The sequence below is a fragment of the Arachis ipaensis genome, chromosome B05 (genome assembly GCF_000816755.2).
Source record: "Arachis ipaensis cultivar K30076 chromosome B05, Araip1.1, whole genome shotgun sequence".
Taxonomy (NCBI): domain Eukaryota; kingdom Viridiplantae; phylum Streptophyta; class Magnoliopsida; order Fabales; family Fabaceae; genus Arachis; species Arachis ipaensis.
Window position 1 is genome coordinate 137,194,329 of NC_029789.2, and position 16,552 is coordinate 137,210,880.

At 35.7% G+C, this 16,552-nt stretch overlaps 1 protein-coding gene and 1 long non-coding RNA gene across 2 annotated transcripts; both read right to left on the reverse strand.

Moving 5' to 3' along the window:
- On the reverse strand, window positions 1,566–2,446 carry LOC107642125 (phosphomevalonate kinase, peroxisomal-like). Its single transcript, XM_016345436.2, has 2 exons — window positions 2,003–2,446; window positions 1,566–1,885 (listed from the first exon to the last, which is right to left on the reverse strand). Exons 1-2 carry the CDS (start codon window positions 2,147–2,149, stop codon window positions 1,619–1,621), a joined length of 414 nt encoding a protein of 137 aa, XP_016200922.2. The 5' UTR covers window positions 2,150–2,446; the 3' UTR covers window positions 1,566–1,618.
- Window positions 3,119–3,738, reverse strand: LOC110263046. Its single transcript, XR_002348045.1, has 2 exons — window positions 3,694–3,738; window positions 3,119–3,415 (listed from the first exon to the last, which is right to left on the reverse strand). It is a non-coding gene; the product is annotated as an uncharacterized LOC110263046 (long non-coding RNA).

The following is a 16,552-nucleotide window of genomic DNA, read 5'->3' on the forward strand; positions in this document are numbered from 1 at the left end:
GTGGTTTGTCTTTGGAGGTGGGAAATGGCAGACGGATTTGATTTTGGGAAGATGATTGGTTACTAAGTGGCTCTTTGAAAGATAGTTTTCTGAGACTCTTCTCTATTTCAAATCAACAAGGATCTGTCATAGGGGACTATGGGTTCTGGGATGGGTTTGAGTGGGTATGAAACTTTCAGTGGAGAAGAGAATTATTCCAATAGGAGCTAGAGTTGCTTAATCAACTTCATGACCGACTACGACTAGCCAAACTATCATCTGATAGAGAGGATACAGTTGTATGGAAATTTGACAGAACAAGTATTTTTTTTCACTAATTCTTTTGTGTAGGTGTTGCAGAAAGAGACTCTCTCGGAGGACATCACAAGCTACAGTTTCACTAGTAGCATATGGAGAGGATTGGTTCCTCCAAGAGTTGAACTATTTGCATGGTTTGTCTTAGTAGGCAGGGTCAACACTAAAGAGAGGTTGAGTAGACTAAAAATCTTACATCATAGCGATAACATCTGTGTTTTATGCAAAAAGAAAATAGAATTTGTGCATCATTTATTTATTGGATGTGAGCTTACATGGCAGGTGTGGTGCGCTTAGTTGTTGTGTGCTGATAGAGCTTGGTCTATTCTGGAGTCTGTCAAAGAGCTGTTTGAGAGCTGGATTGAAGTGTCTGGTCATAATACTAAGCAAAGGAAGTGGCTGGTAGGGTTCTTTGCGATTATTTGAAACATTTGGATGGAATGAAATAGCAGAGTATTCCAGAGCTGTGAGATAGGTGTTGATGGGATCAAGAATAGGTCGTTTTTTAGTTACAAGGAATGGTGTCGGGTTTATCCGTTTGGTCGTTGATGGCAATGCCGGAGATGACAACGGATATTGCACGATGATTTTTGTTTTGGTTCTGTTACTATGTTGTTTCTTTATTCCACTTCAGTGTGTCGAGCTCCATTTGTTTAAAAAAAATCTTATTTTAAATACGTGTTGAATTTTCAAAGACGCGATTTAGATGACTCACAACTAGAAAATGGATAAATACATACAGATTTAGTCTTTATTACAGACGGATTTTTGGTTATCGACGAAATTACCGACGGATTTTGTCCCTCTGTAAAAGCCCCGTCGGAAATTATTTAGCGACGGATTTTTTTCGTTAGAAAATTACCGACAGATTTTTACTATTTACCGACGGATTTTCCCTATGTAAATTCTCCCTCCATTTCCTGAAGGCGACAAACTTACAGACGAATTTTCTGTCTGTAATTACAGGCAGATTTTTTGACGGATTTTCCGTCTGTAATTACAGGCAGATTTTCAGACGAATTTTCCGTCTGTAATTACAGACAGATTTTCAGACAGATTTTTCATCTGTAATTACAGACGGATTTTCCGACATATTTTCCGTCTGTAATTTAAACTTTGGAAAATCATGATTACAGACATAAAATCCGTCTATAAGGTAAAATAGAATTTTTTTTACTTTTTCTAATTACAAAATAAACTTGTTTTCATACAAAATAAATATAAATTTAATATAAATTTTTATCTAATTTATATTCGAATATTTACAATAATTCAAAAAATAAACAAATTCATCGTATTAAAAATAAACAATATTTACAATAAATTATTCAATATGAATTGAAGATACAGCTGAAGTGGTTTCATTTGTTCTAGGGTCAGCACTTTCTAAAGAAACGCCACAAGGATCTTCTTTAACCAGAAGGGCAAGAACATTGAGTGAGCTCCATATTTTTGTCACATTGCTGCTTGAATCTCCCAAAGTAACAACAAAGACAGCATCAAATCCTCCTGCTCCTGGAACTCCAGCCAACAACACTCCTTCCAAGTTCAGTGTAGCATCTAAAAGTTTTGTTTGTAATTCTGGTTCAATCTGCATGAATTGCAAGAAAAGAGTAGTGATATTCTACCAGCAGATATAATTTATAATCAACATCATTCAAACAGAAGAAGCCTAATAATAAGTGCCAAATCAATGAAAGGAACTTACAGGAACACCTGCAGCCTCACCCATTAGGCGCATATGATATCTAATCCCAAGCATAGCTTCTTTTGCACCTAGCAATGCTTTAATAACTGCTTCCTTGTTGGGTTCAGAAGCTTGCTCTATCCACGGTGAGAATTGCATTTTCAACATCAACACAAGAAGAAAAGCAAGAACATGAGAGCCTGAAGTGTAGTCTCAAGAACATGATATCACATATGTGCATTAGAAATTCAGTCACACCACTTGAAACTGAAAACCAGGCAAACAGTAAAGTTGGATATATAATCTCTTTCAAACCCATCAAAAGTCAACTTAATTGTATAAGTTTAATAGTAAAGATGTCCTATCTCATTAAAATAACTAATAAACAGGAATGTAGAAATTTAATCTAATGCAAGGCATACCATAAGGCCAAAATGTTCTAGTTATTTAACAGTGAGCATTCAGAGTTTTCACTTGAAAATGAAATACACCATACACCATTCAGAGTTTTCACTTGAAAATGCAATTCAATAGATAATTCAGTGAGGGGCAGAAGTTGATTTGGTGTAAGCAGTAACAAAACTATTCAACTCAGAGCTCTGTGATCTAACTTCCTAGAACTCTTAGGCTGAGAAGCTAAATATTCAAATTTGAACCGCTTTAGTTACATGGTGTCCCTATATCAAAATCCAAACTTCAAAGCATTTTATAAAAAGACATATGGCCATTAATCCTCAGGTTCCAAAATCCCACTAATAATCCAAAAAACTACATTTTTTTAAACAACCATAACATCAACATTTCTAGTTATTTAGCTATTTACCAATATAGAACATGGCATTATTAATTAAGGAATTCTATATTGGTAAAGAAAGCATATAAAGGCAAAGAAAGGGAAAATGTTGACTTACCAACCAGTGATCTAAGAAGCAAAGGGTGGCCATGATGGACCAGCAACCTGAGGAAGCTCAATTGACGAATAGGAACGAGTGGTGAAAGCAATTGAATCCCCGCTTGCATTTGAAAAGCATTATTATTTAACCCTCCTATCAGTCATCAGTTCCAGCCAAACAGGAAAGAAACAAACATTCAGAATAGAGACATACCACTTGCAAAATATCATAAAAAATTGTACCAGAAAACAAAATAGATTCAATTACTCCTCTATGCAAATTGCACCATAAAACAAAATACCGTAATGTTTTCTTGAATGGCATTGATGAAGTCGTGTCAGTGAGGGAGCGAGTGTGTAAGAGAGAAGTTCATGCTATATAATGAACATTAGACATGCACACAAATTAGCATTATTGTTCATGCTATATAATGAAGAGTAAACTGTAGTTCAACACTTACAGGCAAGGCTTTTATATATTCCAATATAAGCTTAAAACTTCTCAAATCCTGTTTCGTTTCAGCATTTACTTCGACAGGCTTCTGAAACAATAATGAATATAAAATAAGCAATGGTTGAAAATATTGCCTACTTTGAAACAACAAAAATTAACATGGGGAAAAGACAGACCCGGAATAAAATAGAATTAAAAAAGAAAGGAGGGAAAGGTAGAAGCAATGGTACTCTAACCTGGCACATAAATAAATATAGTAAACAAAAGCTATAACTTTACCTATTATGACTTAGAATTCAAAGCAGGTTAATAAAAAAAATGTAGAATCAATGGACCATAACTTCATTAGAAGGCAATGATTGCTACCCTACAAAATCCCACTTTTGTACTAATTCTTGCAAAATATAACTTCCTAGTACACTTTCATAACAGGCAAGTTCATTGTCGATTCTTTGAGGACTCAAACCAGTTTATTTGTGAATTTGGTTAAGAATATAAGGACTTGCTAACCAGGCATTTGAGATAGATGCATTAAGAATTCCATTTGGAGCTGTTCCTAACACAGTTTCTTCCAATTCTTCCACGGAAGGCCGTTAGAAACAGGCACTTAACATGCACTAATGATATTGCGTTTAGATTCTCTTTTTAAGATAGGAGAGAACGTGGATGAAGAGAGGAAGAAGCTCTGAGAGGATAGGATCTGAGAGGATGGGTTCTGAGAGGATAGGAAGAAGCTCCTATGAAGGAGAGTGTGGAGTGTGAATGCATCGCGAGAGGATAGGATGTGAGTTAGGTTAACTTAATATTTTCGAGGGAAAATTTTAAATTACAGACGGAAAATAATTTAATAAAACGCGCGTTTTGTCTACTTAATTACAGACGAAAAATCCGTCTGTAATCATTCTACGGAAAAAAATTAATTTTTTTGACGGAATTATAGACGGATTCTCTTTTCCGTCTGTAATTTATACTAATCTATTTTTTTTGTTTTACGACAAAAAATTCCTCTGAAATTTCGTCTGTATTTCAGTGGGATAAAATCCGTCGGAAATATCCGTCTATAATAACTAATTTTCTAGTAGTGACTTTTCATTTATATTAAAATGTCTTCTGTAAATAAGAATGTTCATAAATACTGATAATTCGATCATCCGATTAAAATCCGATCCGATATGATTATATTAGTTTTATACCCGACAGATAATTTGGTGTAATTAGATCAGCCCGATTAAATTTAATATTAATTAATTTAAGTATTGATTTTCGAATCGCAAAATTCAAACCAATCCAATTATGCAATTAATTTAAAATAAAATAATAAATATAATATTAAAGTGTGCCAAATTATAATATTTACTTAAGTATAAATCTGATAATATATTACATTTATTTTTTATTATTATATATTATTTACATAAACTTTTTATTTTTTAATTTTCAATTTTTTTAATTTTTTTTAATCAATTATCCACTACCTAAATTTATTCAACTCAGATTTAATCGCAATTCGGTTTCACTTAATTAAAAAGGTTAAATCTAAATCAATTGAAATTTTATCGATTCAAAATTTATTTTTTTTTTTCAAATTTAAATCAACCTAACTTATAAATATCCTTACAATGTCTCCATTGAAACTGAAATTTTAAGCTTTTCATTGAAAGTATTTTTGGCTTTTTGTGTTAGTCCATTTTTTATTTATTTTATTTTTCAAGTTCCATAAAATGATAGTAAAAATCATTAATGCCCTCATGATTTCGTTGTCTTTGATATCGAAGTCAAAAATTAACTCAATTGTATATTATCTTCTCTAATTTGATAGAGTTTGGCTATCAAATTATTTCTCTAAGGGTAATGTTAGGGAAACAAAAAATACAGCCAAAACTTGCCTTATTTAGCATTCATTAATTGTCGCAACAATTAATAAATACTAAATAAGAAAAATTATGGCTGTTTTTGGCTAATTTTCTTTGGTTACCAAATATTTTCGTTTCTGTAAAAACGTCTTAGGCTGATATTTTTTATAAACAAGAATGATAATATGAAAAAAAATCTTAAGTTTAGGCGTTATTTTTTAATTATGTGAAAAAATTTAGCTCATTCAATACTATTATGTTGAGTTAATATTTAAAATAATTCTTAAAATTTAACTTTTAATTTAATTAATCCTTTCAATTTTTAATCTCTGAGCTAGGCTAAATTAAAAAGCAAAACATGCATAACACTCCAATTCGCCAATTAATCAGCCGTGCGATTTGCCTCACGACGAACATATTATAAAAATAACAAAAAACAGCATATTATAATCCAATAACTGAATAACTAAAAAAACTAAAGACTTACTTAATAATGTGAAGACAAAATGCATGGGATAAAAGGGAGACCAAACATGGAGATGCAAAGACTGGCAAAGGGGAGGCACGACGCAAGCCCCACCGGATGAGGACACGACGACGATGACGAGATATACTCAACAGCATAGGAACAAGGAGATGCGATGACACAGTACGGACAAAGGCGACAATGTAGTGCCGGAGATGCACAGGAGTCGGGACGAGACGCACAGGAGCTGGCGACGTGGAAGCAACTATGTAGTGGGCGGTAGTAGATTTGTGAGTGTGACTGTGTGAGAGAGTGAGAGGGGGCGAGACGGAGAAGAGAGGCGAGAGGCGAGACGCAATTCGTGAGCACACGATGAGATGGATCCAACGATGGTGGACCAAGATGTGAGAGAGAGAAAGCTGGGGGATTTATTGTTCAAATTAAGAAGGAAGAAGAATGTGTATTTGTGTAAGAAAAGAACAGTAAAATAATGTAGTTTTGGCGCGAACAGCAAAATAACGTCATTTAATAGCATTATATCATTTTTTAATGACAAAAATGGACGAAAAAACTAACTTAAATCACGCCTTAAAATTCAGGATATAATTTGGGTCAATTAAAAATTAAAAGGCTAAATTAAATTACCATTCAAACTTCAAAGATTATTTTAAATATTAACTCCTATTATATTAGGAGTTAAACGTTTACCGTCAATTGAATTTTGAAAATTCAAATAATTTGAAATTAAAATAATTTAATGTTTAATTTTGAAAATAAAAAACTACTATAGTAAACCTTGGAACGCTGTTACTAATAGGAGCACGATTAAAAATAAAATATCCTGGAAATTTAGCAGTATTTAATGAAAATATTATGGAATAGGTCTAAGAAAGAGTGATCCATTTTCTTAGGATTCTTTCTTGCGAACAAAGTGGTTTACCTTGGGGAATCAAATATTTGGTTCAAAATATTTGACACTTTCTATTCACTTGTCAATTTATTCATAAAAAATTTGTCACTCATGAGTCATGACTTAGGATTCTTTCTGAGTTATGAACCAAATATTTTATGAAAAAATATTCTGATGTTTTAACTACTCAACCACTTATTTTGTAATATTCTTATTCAGACTCATTTTAGCTACACGAAAAGGCTCAATTATCTCCGGTTCCTAATTCATTATTTATGAACATCTAATGGAGTACGTTACATATGTCCTCAATATCTCTCTTGAATTTTCCATTTCCTTCGGTGTCTGCCGTACACCATAATTTGAGACTTTGAGCTTTGGGATATTACATTTGTTGTTAGCGAGGTTCAATTTATCAATGACTTGTAACTGGCAGCAAATCCAAATTTGACATTGACTATGTTTTTGGTGGGTAAGAAGGCTGATTTGAAAGACAAAAAGAAGTGGCAAATTAGGTGTTTGTCTAAGAGCACTGTTTGCATAAAAATATCTGAAAATAATAATTAAAAATTATTAAATAATTTAATATATTTAATTAAATTATTTAATATTTACGCATCATACCATCATACATATTAATATCTTAGTATAAAGATAGTATCTCTCAGTCCTACAAGTTAAAAACTAAAAATTTTAATATTTATTGAAGCGAACGAGTAAGCTGACCACTCAACCAATTCAAGTTAATTATAAAGATGGTAATAGGAACTTTTATCCAATCCTTGCTAATTTTTTTTCCCAGCATTTTTTTTGGTATTTTTTCCAATATTTTAACCGTATGTTCTTTTTGTTTTTGTGAGGAGGGGTGGGTTTTTTTTTCTATTTTTTTCGGCTTATCATATAGAATATTGGGCTACAACTAGAAGCAGCCAAACTAGAACCTTAACAGCATAGTTTTGGTCTTTTAGCCCATTAGTCCATTCTATTATCTTGATAAGCATCCAAAAGAAGATCAAGATCAGAGCAAAAAATAAAGAAGATCAAGAAAAAAGGAATAACGACCCCCCAAAAGAAATAACGCTATTGGATCCCATTGCTAAACTTGCAAACATATCACCATAAAAAGAGAAGGATAATACATTTTTATAAAAGATTGGAAAAAGCATAGCCAAACGATATGGTTTTGTTGCACTTAAGAGAGTCAAATTTCGGGCGAACGCTAATGCATTTTAGAGAAAGTAAAGAGTTTCTTACTCTTTAAATTCTAAATTTTAAAATTTAAATTTTGAATTCTAAATCCTAAAATTTTAAATTTAATAATAAATATTAAATTTTAGATTTGGACTATTAACATAAAATATAATTGTTCTGAGGGTTACTTGAAATTGGGTTGCTTTTGAATCTGAACGTGATGTTTAGACTCTTTTCGAGGCAGCGTCCGACTTCTTCTGGTATCGAGGTGCCACCGTCCGAGTTCCTCGTGAAGAGGTGGGGGTGGTACCTGCAAAAGACTCTGATGCTTAAATTAGCAAGGATTTTAAGCATGTTTTTTTGGTAGATTGGGTTCTTAATATACCTAAGAGTATCAGTGTATTTATAGTAGAATAGATAACCACCTTTTAGAGTAGTTTCACCTTTGATGGTAAATGACAGTTCCCTTTTTTCTAAGGAAGTTGTTGAAATATTCCTTCTAGATAAGAGGGAGATATCTTAGGAGTTAGTTACTAAGTAAAGCCGAATTGTTGTTATCGTATTCGACCTCGATGAGGTCGGGCAGGTGTAGTAGTTAGATCTCTTGAGTGGGTTTCTATTCATTTTGGGTCTGGCTTCATTTTTTGCCAAGGTATGAACATTGCCCCTGTTTGAGTCTGGTCTTTCAAACTCGTCGGATCCAAGTATTTGTGGATCGCAATTGCTTTCTTATAGATTAGCGCTTTTGGTCGGGATGTACCGCCTTCCCAAAATCACGTCGGGTGTTCGACGTGTTTTAAATAAAAAAGATGTTATGTCTTCTCATTTGTTGCACACGTTATTCTACGGTTACCCTGGTAACTGTGCACCATAAATGAGTATGCTGAAATCTTTCGTAGGCATCATAGGTTATGTCTAAATTGGGAAGATGAGAGAAAATAATGAAATTGTAGTAGTTGACCCTGAAGAGAGGGTCTGTTTTCTCCGACTTGACAAGTCGGATCATCATTTAATCTATGTGTATGATTGCTTTTTTACAAGATTAGGAGTTACCCTTCCCTTTTCTGATTTTGAATCCGAGATTCTTAAATTCTATAATGTTGCTCCTTCTCAACTTCATCCTAATTTTTGGAATTTCTTGAAAATATACTAGCTCCTTTGTCGGGAACTTGATATCCTTCATTCTCTTAAAGTTTTCTTTTATCTTTTTGTCCTCAACCAAGCCTTTCAGCTCCAAGAAACAGGGCTGGATCTCTTTCCAAGCTATTCAGGGTAGGAAGGTTTTTGCCATTTTTGATGATTCTTTCCATAACTTTAAAAATTACTTTTTTAAGATCCGTGTTATAGAAGATGTCCGATCTTTCTTTCTAGGCGAGGGGGATGAGCCCTTTTTCCCTTTGTATTGGGAAGTATATCATGTGATAGTTAAGTATAACTTAGATGATTTAGATGAGGTTGAAGAGAGTGTAGTCGGGTTGTTCCAGGAGTACTAGGGTCGAGCTCCTTATCTGGATATCAAGTGATATTTAGGAAATTCGAGCCAACTTCAATCCGAGCTAGGTAGTCTTTTTTTCTTTTTATAGATATGGCATTGTCAAAATGTCTTAGTGACTAATGTAACCTGACTTTGATGTCGTATAGAAAAAATAGCTCCTAAGTCGGCTGCTATGAAAACACTTCGGACTATCAAGAAGAATGTTGTTGCACGAAGCATACAACTAAAAGAGGCAGGTGATTTGGACTACCTCTCATCTCCTTCTAAGTCGGACTCGGGAGCTTCTGCCTCGGTAAAAATAATTGCTGATCCGACTCCTCAACCAACTCCCCTCCCTCCAGTTTGGTAAAACAAATAGTTCTTCTTCCACCCCAATCACGAGCCAAAGCCTAAAAAATAGAAGACCATCGAATCAGTGGGTGTCTATGAGCAGAGCTTTGATGCGGTGGCTTGGGTCAAAAAACACATCCTTCCAAATAGTTCCATTAGTATGGATGATGTTTCCATAAAGAACCACCTTCAAGTACTTGTCCGAGGTGGAATTCATGCGGTCGGGGTGTGTGCTTCATTGTTAAAGGAGTTGGAGAGGACTCCCCTCGATACCACCCAGCATGCTTTGGCTAACCTTCAAGTTGAAGTGGCATCCTTAAGGGAAACAAAGAAGGAATTGGAGGGCAAAAAAGAGTCACTTTTGTCCGACCTTGGAAAATCTAAAGAGAGTAAAACAGGCAGAGGCAACTTTAGTCATGGCGGAGGGCTTAAAAAAGAAGGCCGAGGAGAGTTATACCAGAGTCTTTGGGGAGAAGCTTGACTTAGTAGATGAGGTCGCTAAGTCTAGAGAGAAATATGCAGAGCTTGAGGAGACCATAGCCGAAGGCATGGACGAGATGGTGGAGAATCTAAAGGCTCAGTTCCAAGTTGTTGCTCCCGAGGCGGATCTCTCCCTTATCCACCCCGATAATATTATGGTTAATGGGAAGATTGTTCCTACCCTTCAAGATGAGGAAGACACTCCTATACCCGATCCGAAGACCTCAGAGGCACAAATTGGACAGGCTTCTCAGATTTTTCCCACTCGATTGGATGATAAGCCTACTCCTTCTGGAACTCTCCCGATTTCTACTATGCAGCCCGAAACTCTTCCGACCTCCAGCCCGAGGACGTTTCTAACTCGACTTCCAATGACCAAGTTCCTCCTCCTTAGATTTTTTTATTATCTTTTAAGTATCTGGATGGCCCGGCTTGTGGGTCTGTATGAACAATTTTAATTTTGTAATAGTCGTAGTTTGAACACTTTATTTTTTCCTACTTAAAGACTTTTTTCCACTACTTGGATGTATGGTAGTTTTTTGCATGAATGAGTATTTCCTTATCATCCTTTACTTAGTTGTAGCTATTTCTGTTATCCCTTTATGACTTAAAAATTTTTATGAAGTCACTTTGGTAGCTTTTGATGCTACTCTCACTAAGTTGGAAAAGACGTCGGCAAACTAAATAAGACATTTTTTAATTTTTTGATTGTAAATTTTGTTTTTCCTTAGTTATTTGAATTCTGACTTTGAGTAGTCGGGCTTATCAAGTTACTCTTGCATTTTGTTTCAGGCCAACTCTTTTAAGGTCAGATCACGAACTGCTTACATAACTTCTTACACTAATTTGTAGTTCGTCGCTTCATCTTGCTGACCACTCAGATTGGGCAAGGATTTACACGATTTTTCGAGTTTAAACTAATGTGTTTGAAGGGAAAATCAATAAAAAAGATGATTTATCATTAATAAGTAGAAAAAATTTACATAAGTTTTCTTGCTATTAAGGATTTTTTATTACCGTTAGCTCTTACTATGGTGCCTCGTTAAAACTCCTTCAGGAAAACCCTTTTCGAAAAAAACCATAAAGTTGGAAAAAAGAGTACACCAAGGAGCAAAGTTTGCTTTCTAACTGTAGTACCTCTTTAAGTAACATGCGTGCCACGACCTTGGGAGCTCATTCCCCTTCAAATCGGACACTTTATAGTAACTATTTTCTAAGATTTCAGCAACCTTATATGGTCCTTTCCAGTTCGCAACCAGCTTTTCCTCGCCCGACTTCTATACTTCGATGTCTTTTCGGATTAATATGAGGTTGTTTGTGGAGAAACTTCTTTTGATGATTTTCTTATTGTACCTTAAGGCCATTCTTTGCTTCAATGCTTTCTCTTTTATTAGAGCTTGGTCTCGGACTTCTGGAAGGAGGTCGAGCTCTTCTTTTTGTGCTCGAATATTTTCTACTTCATCATATAATCTAACCCTTGGAGATTCTTCAGTGACTTCTATGGGAATCATGGCTTCTATGCCGCAAGCAAGTCAGAAAGGTGATTTCCCAGTTGTGGAGTGGAGAGTTGTCTGATATACCCACAAGACTTAAGGGGGCTCATCTGTCCAGACTCTCTTTGCGTCTTGTAGTTGGCGCTTTAACCCGATAAGTACGACTTTCTTCGTAGCTTCTACTTGTCCATTGGCTTAGGGATATTCTATCGACGTGAACTGGTGTTCAATTTTGAGGCTTGCCATCAAGCTTCTGAAGGCTGAGTCGGTAAACTAAGTTCCATTGTCCGTGGTAATGGAGTGTAGAACTCCAATCCGGGTAACAATATTCTTGTAAAGAAAATTCTGAATTTTTTGAGCTGTGATGGTTGTCAAGGATTCTGTCTCAATCCACTTAGTGAAATAATCAATCCCAACTATAAGGTACTTTACCTACCCGGGTGCCTGTGGATATGGATCAAGGAGGTCTAGACCCCATTTTGCAAATGGCCAGGGTGAAGTAATGCTAATGAGTTCTTCTGGAGGTGCTACGTGGATGTTGGCATGCTTTTGACAAGGCAGACATTTTTTAACGAGGTCGACCACCTCCCTTTGCAAGGTCGGCAAAAAAAGGGCTCGGATCACTTTCTTGGTTAGTGACCGTGCTCCTAAGTGATTTTTTTTTCTAAGACCTCCTTAGCCTTCGAGGTCAGGACACACTTCAATAGAGGTGTGGATACTCCTCATTTGTAGAGAATATTGTGGACCAAGGTATAGTTTTGTGCTTCCCTTATGAGCCTCATTGCTTTCCTTTCTTCTCCAAAGATGATATTGAATTTAAGATATTCGATTATGGGGGGAATCCGTCCTAGGTTTTAGTTGGATACGGTCATTGTTCCCGACTTGTCGTCTCCTTTTAACATTGATGGTGCGTGGAGAGTTTCCTGGATTAAGCTTCTATTGCTGCCCCCTGGCTTGGTGCCAACTCATTTAGAGAGGGCATCAGCTCGGATATTGGATTTTCGAGTTATATGTCGGAATTTTGTTTTTGAGAATTGAGTTAAATATTCTCGTGATTCTTCCAAGTACTTCTTCATGTTTGGATCCTTAGCCTAGTAAGTCTCATTGACTTAGGAGGTTATCACTTGAGAGTCATTAAACACAATCAATCTTTCTGCCCCGACTTCTTTAGCCAGCTTCAAGTGAGCAAGTAAGGCCTCATATTTTGCTTGATTGTTAGAAGCAAGAAACTCAAACTTTAATGAGAGTTCAATCCGAGTTCCTTCTTGATTTTCCAAAATTACTCCCACTCTACTTACAACTTTGTTGGATAATCCATCTACATACAAACTCCAGCTTGTTGAAGTTTCCTGGGCTTCCATATATTTTGCCGCAAAGTCCACCAGATATTAGGACTTCACCGATGTTCGAGTTTCATACCTTAAATCAAATTCGGAAAATTTTATTACCCATTGAAGCATTTTGCCTGCAATGTCTGTTTTCTGAAGAATATGCTTCATGGGTTTATTAGTTTGGACCTTTATAGTGTGACATTGGAAATAAGGTCGAAGCCTTCTAGAAGTGATAATAAGGGCATATGCAAACTTTTCTATCTTTTGATAGTTTAGTTCTGCCTTCTGCAGAGCTTTGCTGACAAAGTAGATAGGCTGTTGTCCGTGTTCATCTTCTCGAACTAATGCCGAGGCTATAGCCCGGCTTGCAACTGCCAGATAGAAGATGAGCTCTTCCCCTGGGACAGGTTGGGTAAGTATTGGAGGTTGACTCAGAAAAGTTTTAAAGTTTTGGAAGGCTTGTCCGTATTCTTGAGTCCATTCAAATTGGTTCTCTTTTTTTAGTATTGAGAACAGAGGTAGAGACTTCAATGCTGATCCTGCCAGGAATCTGGATAAAGATGCTAACCTTCCATTTAGTTATTGGACTTTCTTGAGGTAGGTTGGGTTTTTTATCTCCAAGATTACTGTGCATTTGTCCGGGTTGGCCTCGATACCTCTTTGAGTGAGCATGAAGCCTAAGAATTTTTCAGCCTCCCCTACAAATGTGCATTTTGAAGGATTCAGTCTCATCCCCTGCTTCCTTATTGTGGTGAATACCTCAGCTAAGTCAGACAAGAGATTGAGGCCGTATCTGGTCTTGACAAGGATGTCGTACACATATACTTCCATCAATTTTTCAAGATGAGAGGAGAATACCTTGTTCATTAATCGTTGATATGTGACCCCAATATTTTTCAATCCAAAAGGCATTACTATATAACAATAGTTAGCTTTTGGAGTGATGAAAGAGGTCTTCTCTTTATCCAACTTGTACATCAGAATTTGATTGTATCTCGAGTATGCATCCATGAATGATAGATATTTATACCCTGAAGCTGAGTCGACCAAAGCGTTAATGTTGGGGAGAGGATATGGATCCTTGGGACAAGTTTTATTGAGGTCAATGTAATCAACACACATCCTCCATTTCTCATTTTGCTTTTTCACAAGGACCACATTAGCCAACCACAAAAGGTATTTTACCTCCCTTATAAACCCGGCTTCTAATAAGGCTTGCACTTGCTCTTCTATGACTTGTGCTCTTTCAGGGTCGAGCTTCCGTCACTTTTGTTGAATAGGTCAGGAGTCTGAATAAACGGTGAGCTTATGTTACATGAGGTTGGGGTCTATGCCAGACATATCGGAGGCTTTCCAGGAAAAGATGTAAGATTTTCTTTGTAAGAGCTCAATGAGATTTGTTTTTAATTTTTTATCCAAGTTGGCCTCTATAATTGTTGTCTTTTCTGCCTGATTTCAACCTTCCCTTCAGGTTGTGGACGCAGTTCTTTCCGTGCTCGAATACCACCGAGTTCAATAGTATTGACTTCTTTACCCTTTGTACTGCCCCTTAAGTTGAGACTTTCATTGTAATATTTTCTTGCTATTTTCTGATCTCCTTTTATAGTGAAAATTTCTTTTGCAGTTGGAAATTTCATGCATAGGTAAGGTGTAAAAACGACCGCAGCCAGTCGGTTTAAGGTGGTCTGACCTATCAAGATGTTATAGGCTGATGCTACATCAACCACAATGTAATCAATGCTTAAGGTTTTGAGTTTCATGTCTTTGCCAAAAGTCGTATGTAACGAAATGAAACCAAGAGATCGGATTGGCATATCTCCTAACCCAAAAAGATTGTATGGATAAGCCTTCAGTTTCTTTTCTTCTAACCCGAGTTTATCAAAACCGGGTTTAAATAAAATGTCGGCTGAGCTTCCCTGATCCACCAAAGTTCTATGGAGGTTTGCATTAGTAAGGATCATTGTGATTACCGAGTAGTTCCACCTTTGACGGTGGATGATCGTTCCCATTTTTCTAGGAAAGTTATTGAGATATTCCTTCTAGATAAGTGGGAGATATCTTTGAAATTAGTTACTAGGTAGAGCTGAATTGTTGTTATCGTGCCCGACTTCTATAAGGTCGGGTAGGTGTAGTAGTCAGATCTCTTAAATGGGCTTCTATTCATTTTGGATTTGACTTTATTTTTGGGCCAGGATATGAATAACAACAAATAAAAAATTAAAATTTGGCTAACTAATAAAGAAGGTAATACTTTTTACTTAGTAAAGAACCTCTAAAGATGAGTCTAAATTATAATATAACTTCACTTGTAAGTTGCAAACTTTTTTTAATTATTTGTTTCCCACCTTCTAAGCATAGTTCTTTTGTGCTCAACTGGCTTAGCTTTATGATATGTTTATTATATTCCAAATGAGTAAATATCTAAAATGGTCCCTGAATTTTAAATCGCTACTCAATTTAGTTTCTGACTTTTGAAAATGACCACTAAATCCATAAAATTCCCAAATGTACATCTGCGTTAGTCCCTCGCATAAGTGTCGTCTAAACATCGATGGTGCGCAGCGTGAAGTGCCATGTGGGCATTCCAGCTATATGCTGATGTGTACCAAACTTGAATTTGATTCAAATTGGTATCTGAAATTGCTTAATAATATCCAAATTAGTCCATTTTCAATTATAAATCCCTAATTCCCAAATTATTGTCTTCTCTTCTTCGATCTATCTGCTGTCTTCTTCTCTTCTTCGACCTTTTTGCTATCTTCCAGTTCATTTTGTTTTCTCGTTTGCGTGAGTAATGATGGGTTGTGGGGAGAGAAGCCAAAGTATCTCAAGTAGGAACAACTCTGCAGGGAGATCTTATAGCAGCAAAAGAATGCACAATAGGGGAGGTAAGAACATCATTTTCTGTAGCTACGGGCTTTGGACGGTGATGAAGTACTCAACAACGGGAGAGAATTCTGGTAGACCATTTTATGGTTGTACAAACTATGAGGTAAGGTTATGAATATGAAGAAATTGTTAAGATGGTTTCACTTTAAGTTTGGATTCACCTGCATTTTTTACTTTGCAGTATAGAATCCATTATAATTTCTTCTATTGGACTAATGGATGTGAAGAACTAGTTTGTGCAACACCCATTCCACAAGAAGTTTTGCATGAGTTCAATTATAGGATGACAAACTTGGAGAGTGATGTTAAGACCTTGAAGATAATGATAATGTTGTTGTTGGCTTTTGTAGTTACTTTTGATGTGTGTTTAGGTTTTATCTTGTTGGGTTTTATAGTCAATAAATGATGATTATCTTATGAAATTTTAAATTTCTTAAGTGGTATGTAATGTCTTGATGAAGATGCAATGAAATGAAATACTAATTTTGCACGAGTTCAACTCTTGATGCTGCACTTGTTCTGCTAAAATTGTGATCAATTAAACAAAAAAGAGATATATCAAAACATACAACAAAGCTAAATATGAATTTAATTTAACATAACATAACATTTTTCGGAGTATGAAACAAGTGTTATTTGTGCTAAAGAACATTGTGCATAACATACTATCACAAACCAAAACATCATAGGCCATAATAACATCAAAGGCCATACATACAGGTTTCAAAAGTTACATTACAAAAAATATAATATTGTTAAACCATAGCATTCAACCACAACGGCATGA

Excerpts from the sequence above, each read along its gene's own strand:
- LOC107642125 (XM_016345436.2), bottom strand. The coding sequence starts at position 2,149 with ATGTTGAAAATGCAATTCTCACCGTGGATAGAGCAAGCTTCTGAACCC. Across the intron at positions 1,886-2,002 it reads GTGAGGCTGCAGGTGTTCCT|ATTGAACCAGAATTACAAAC; the intron begins GTAAGTTCCTTT and ends CAATTCATGCAG.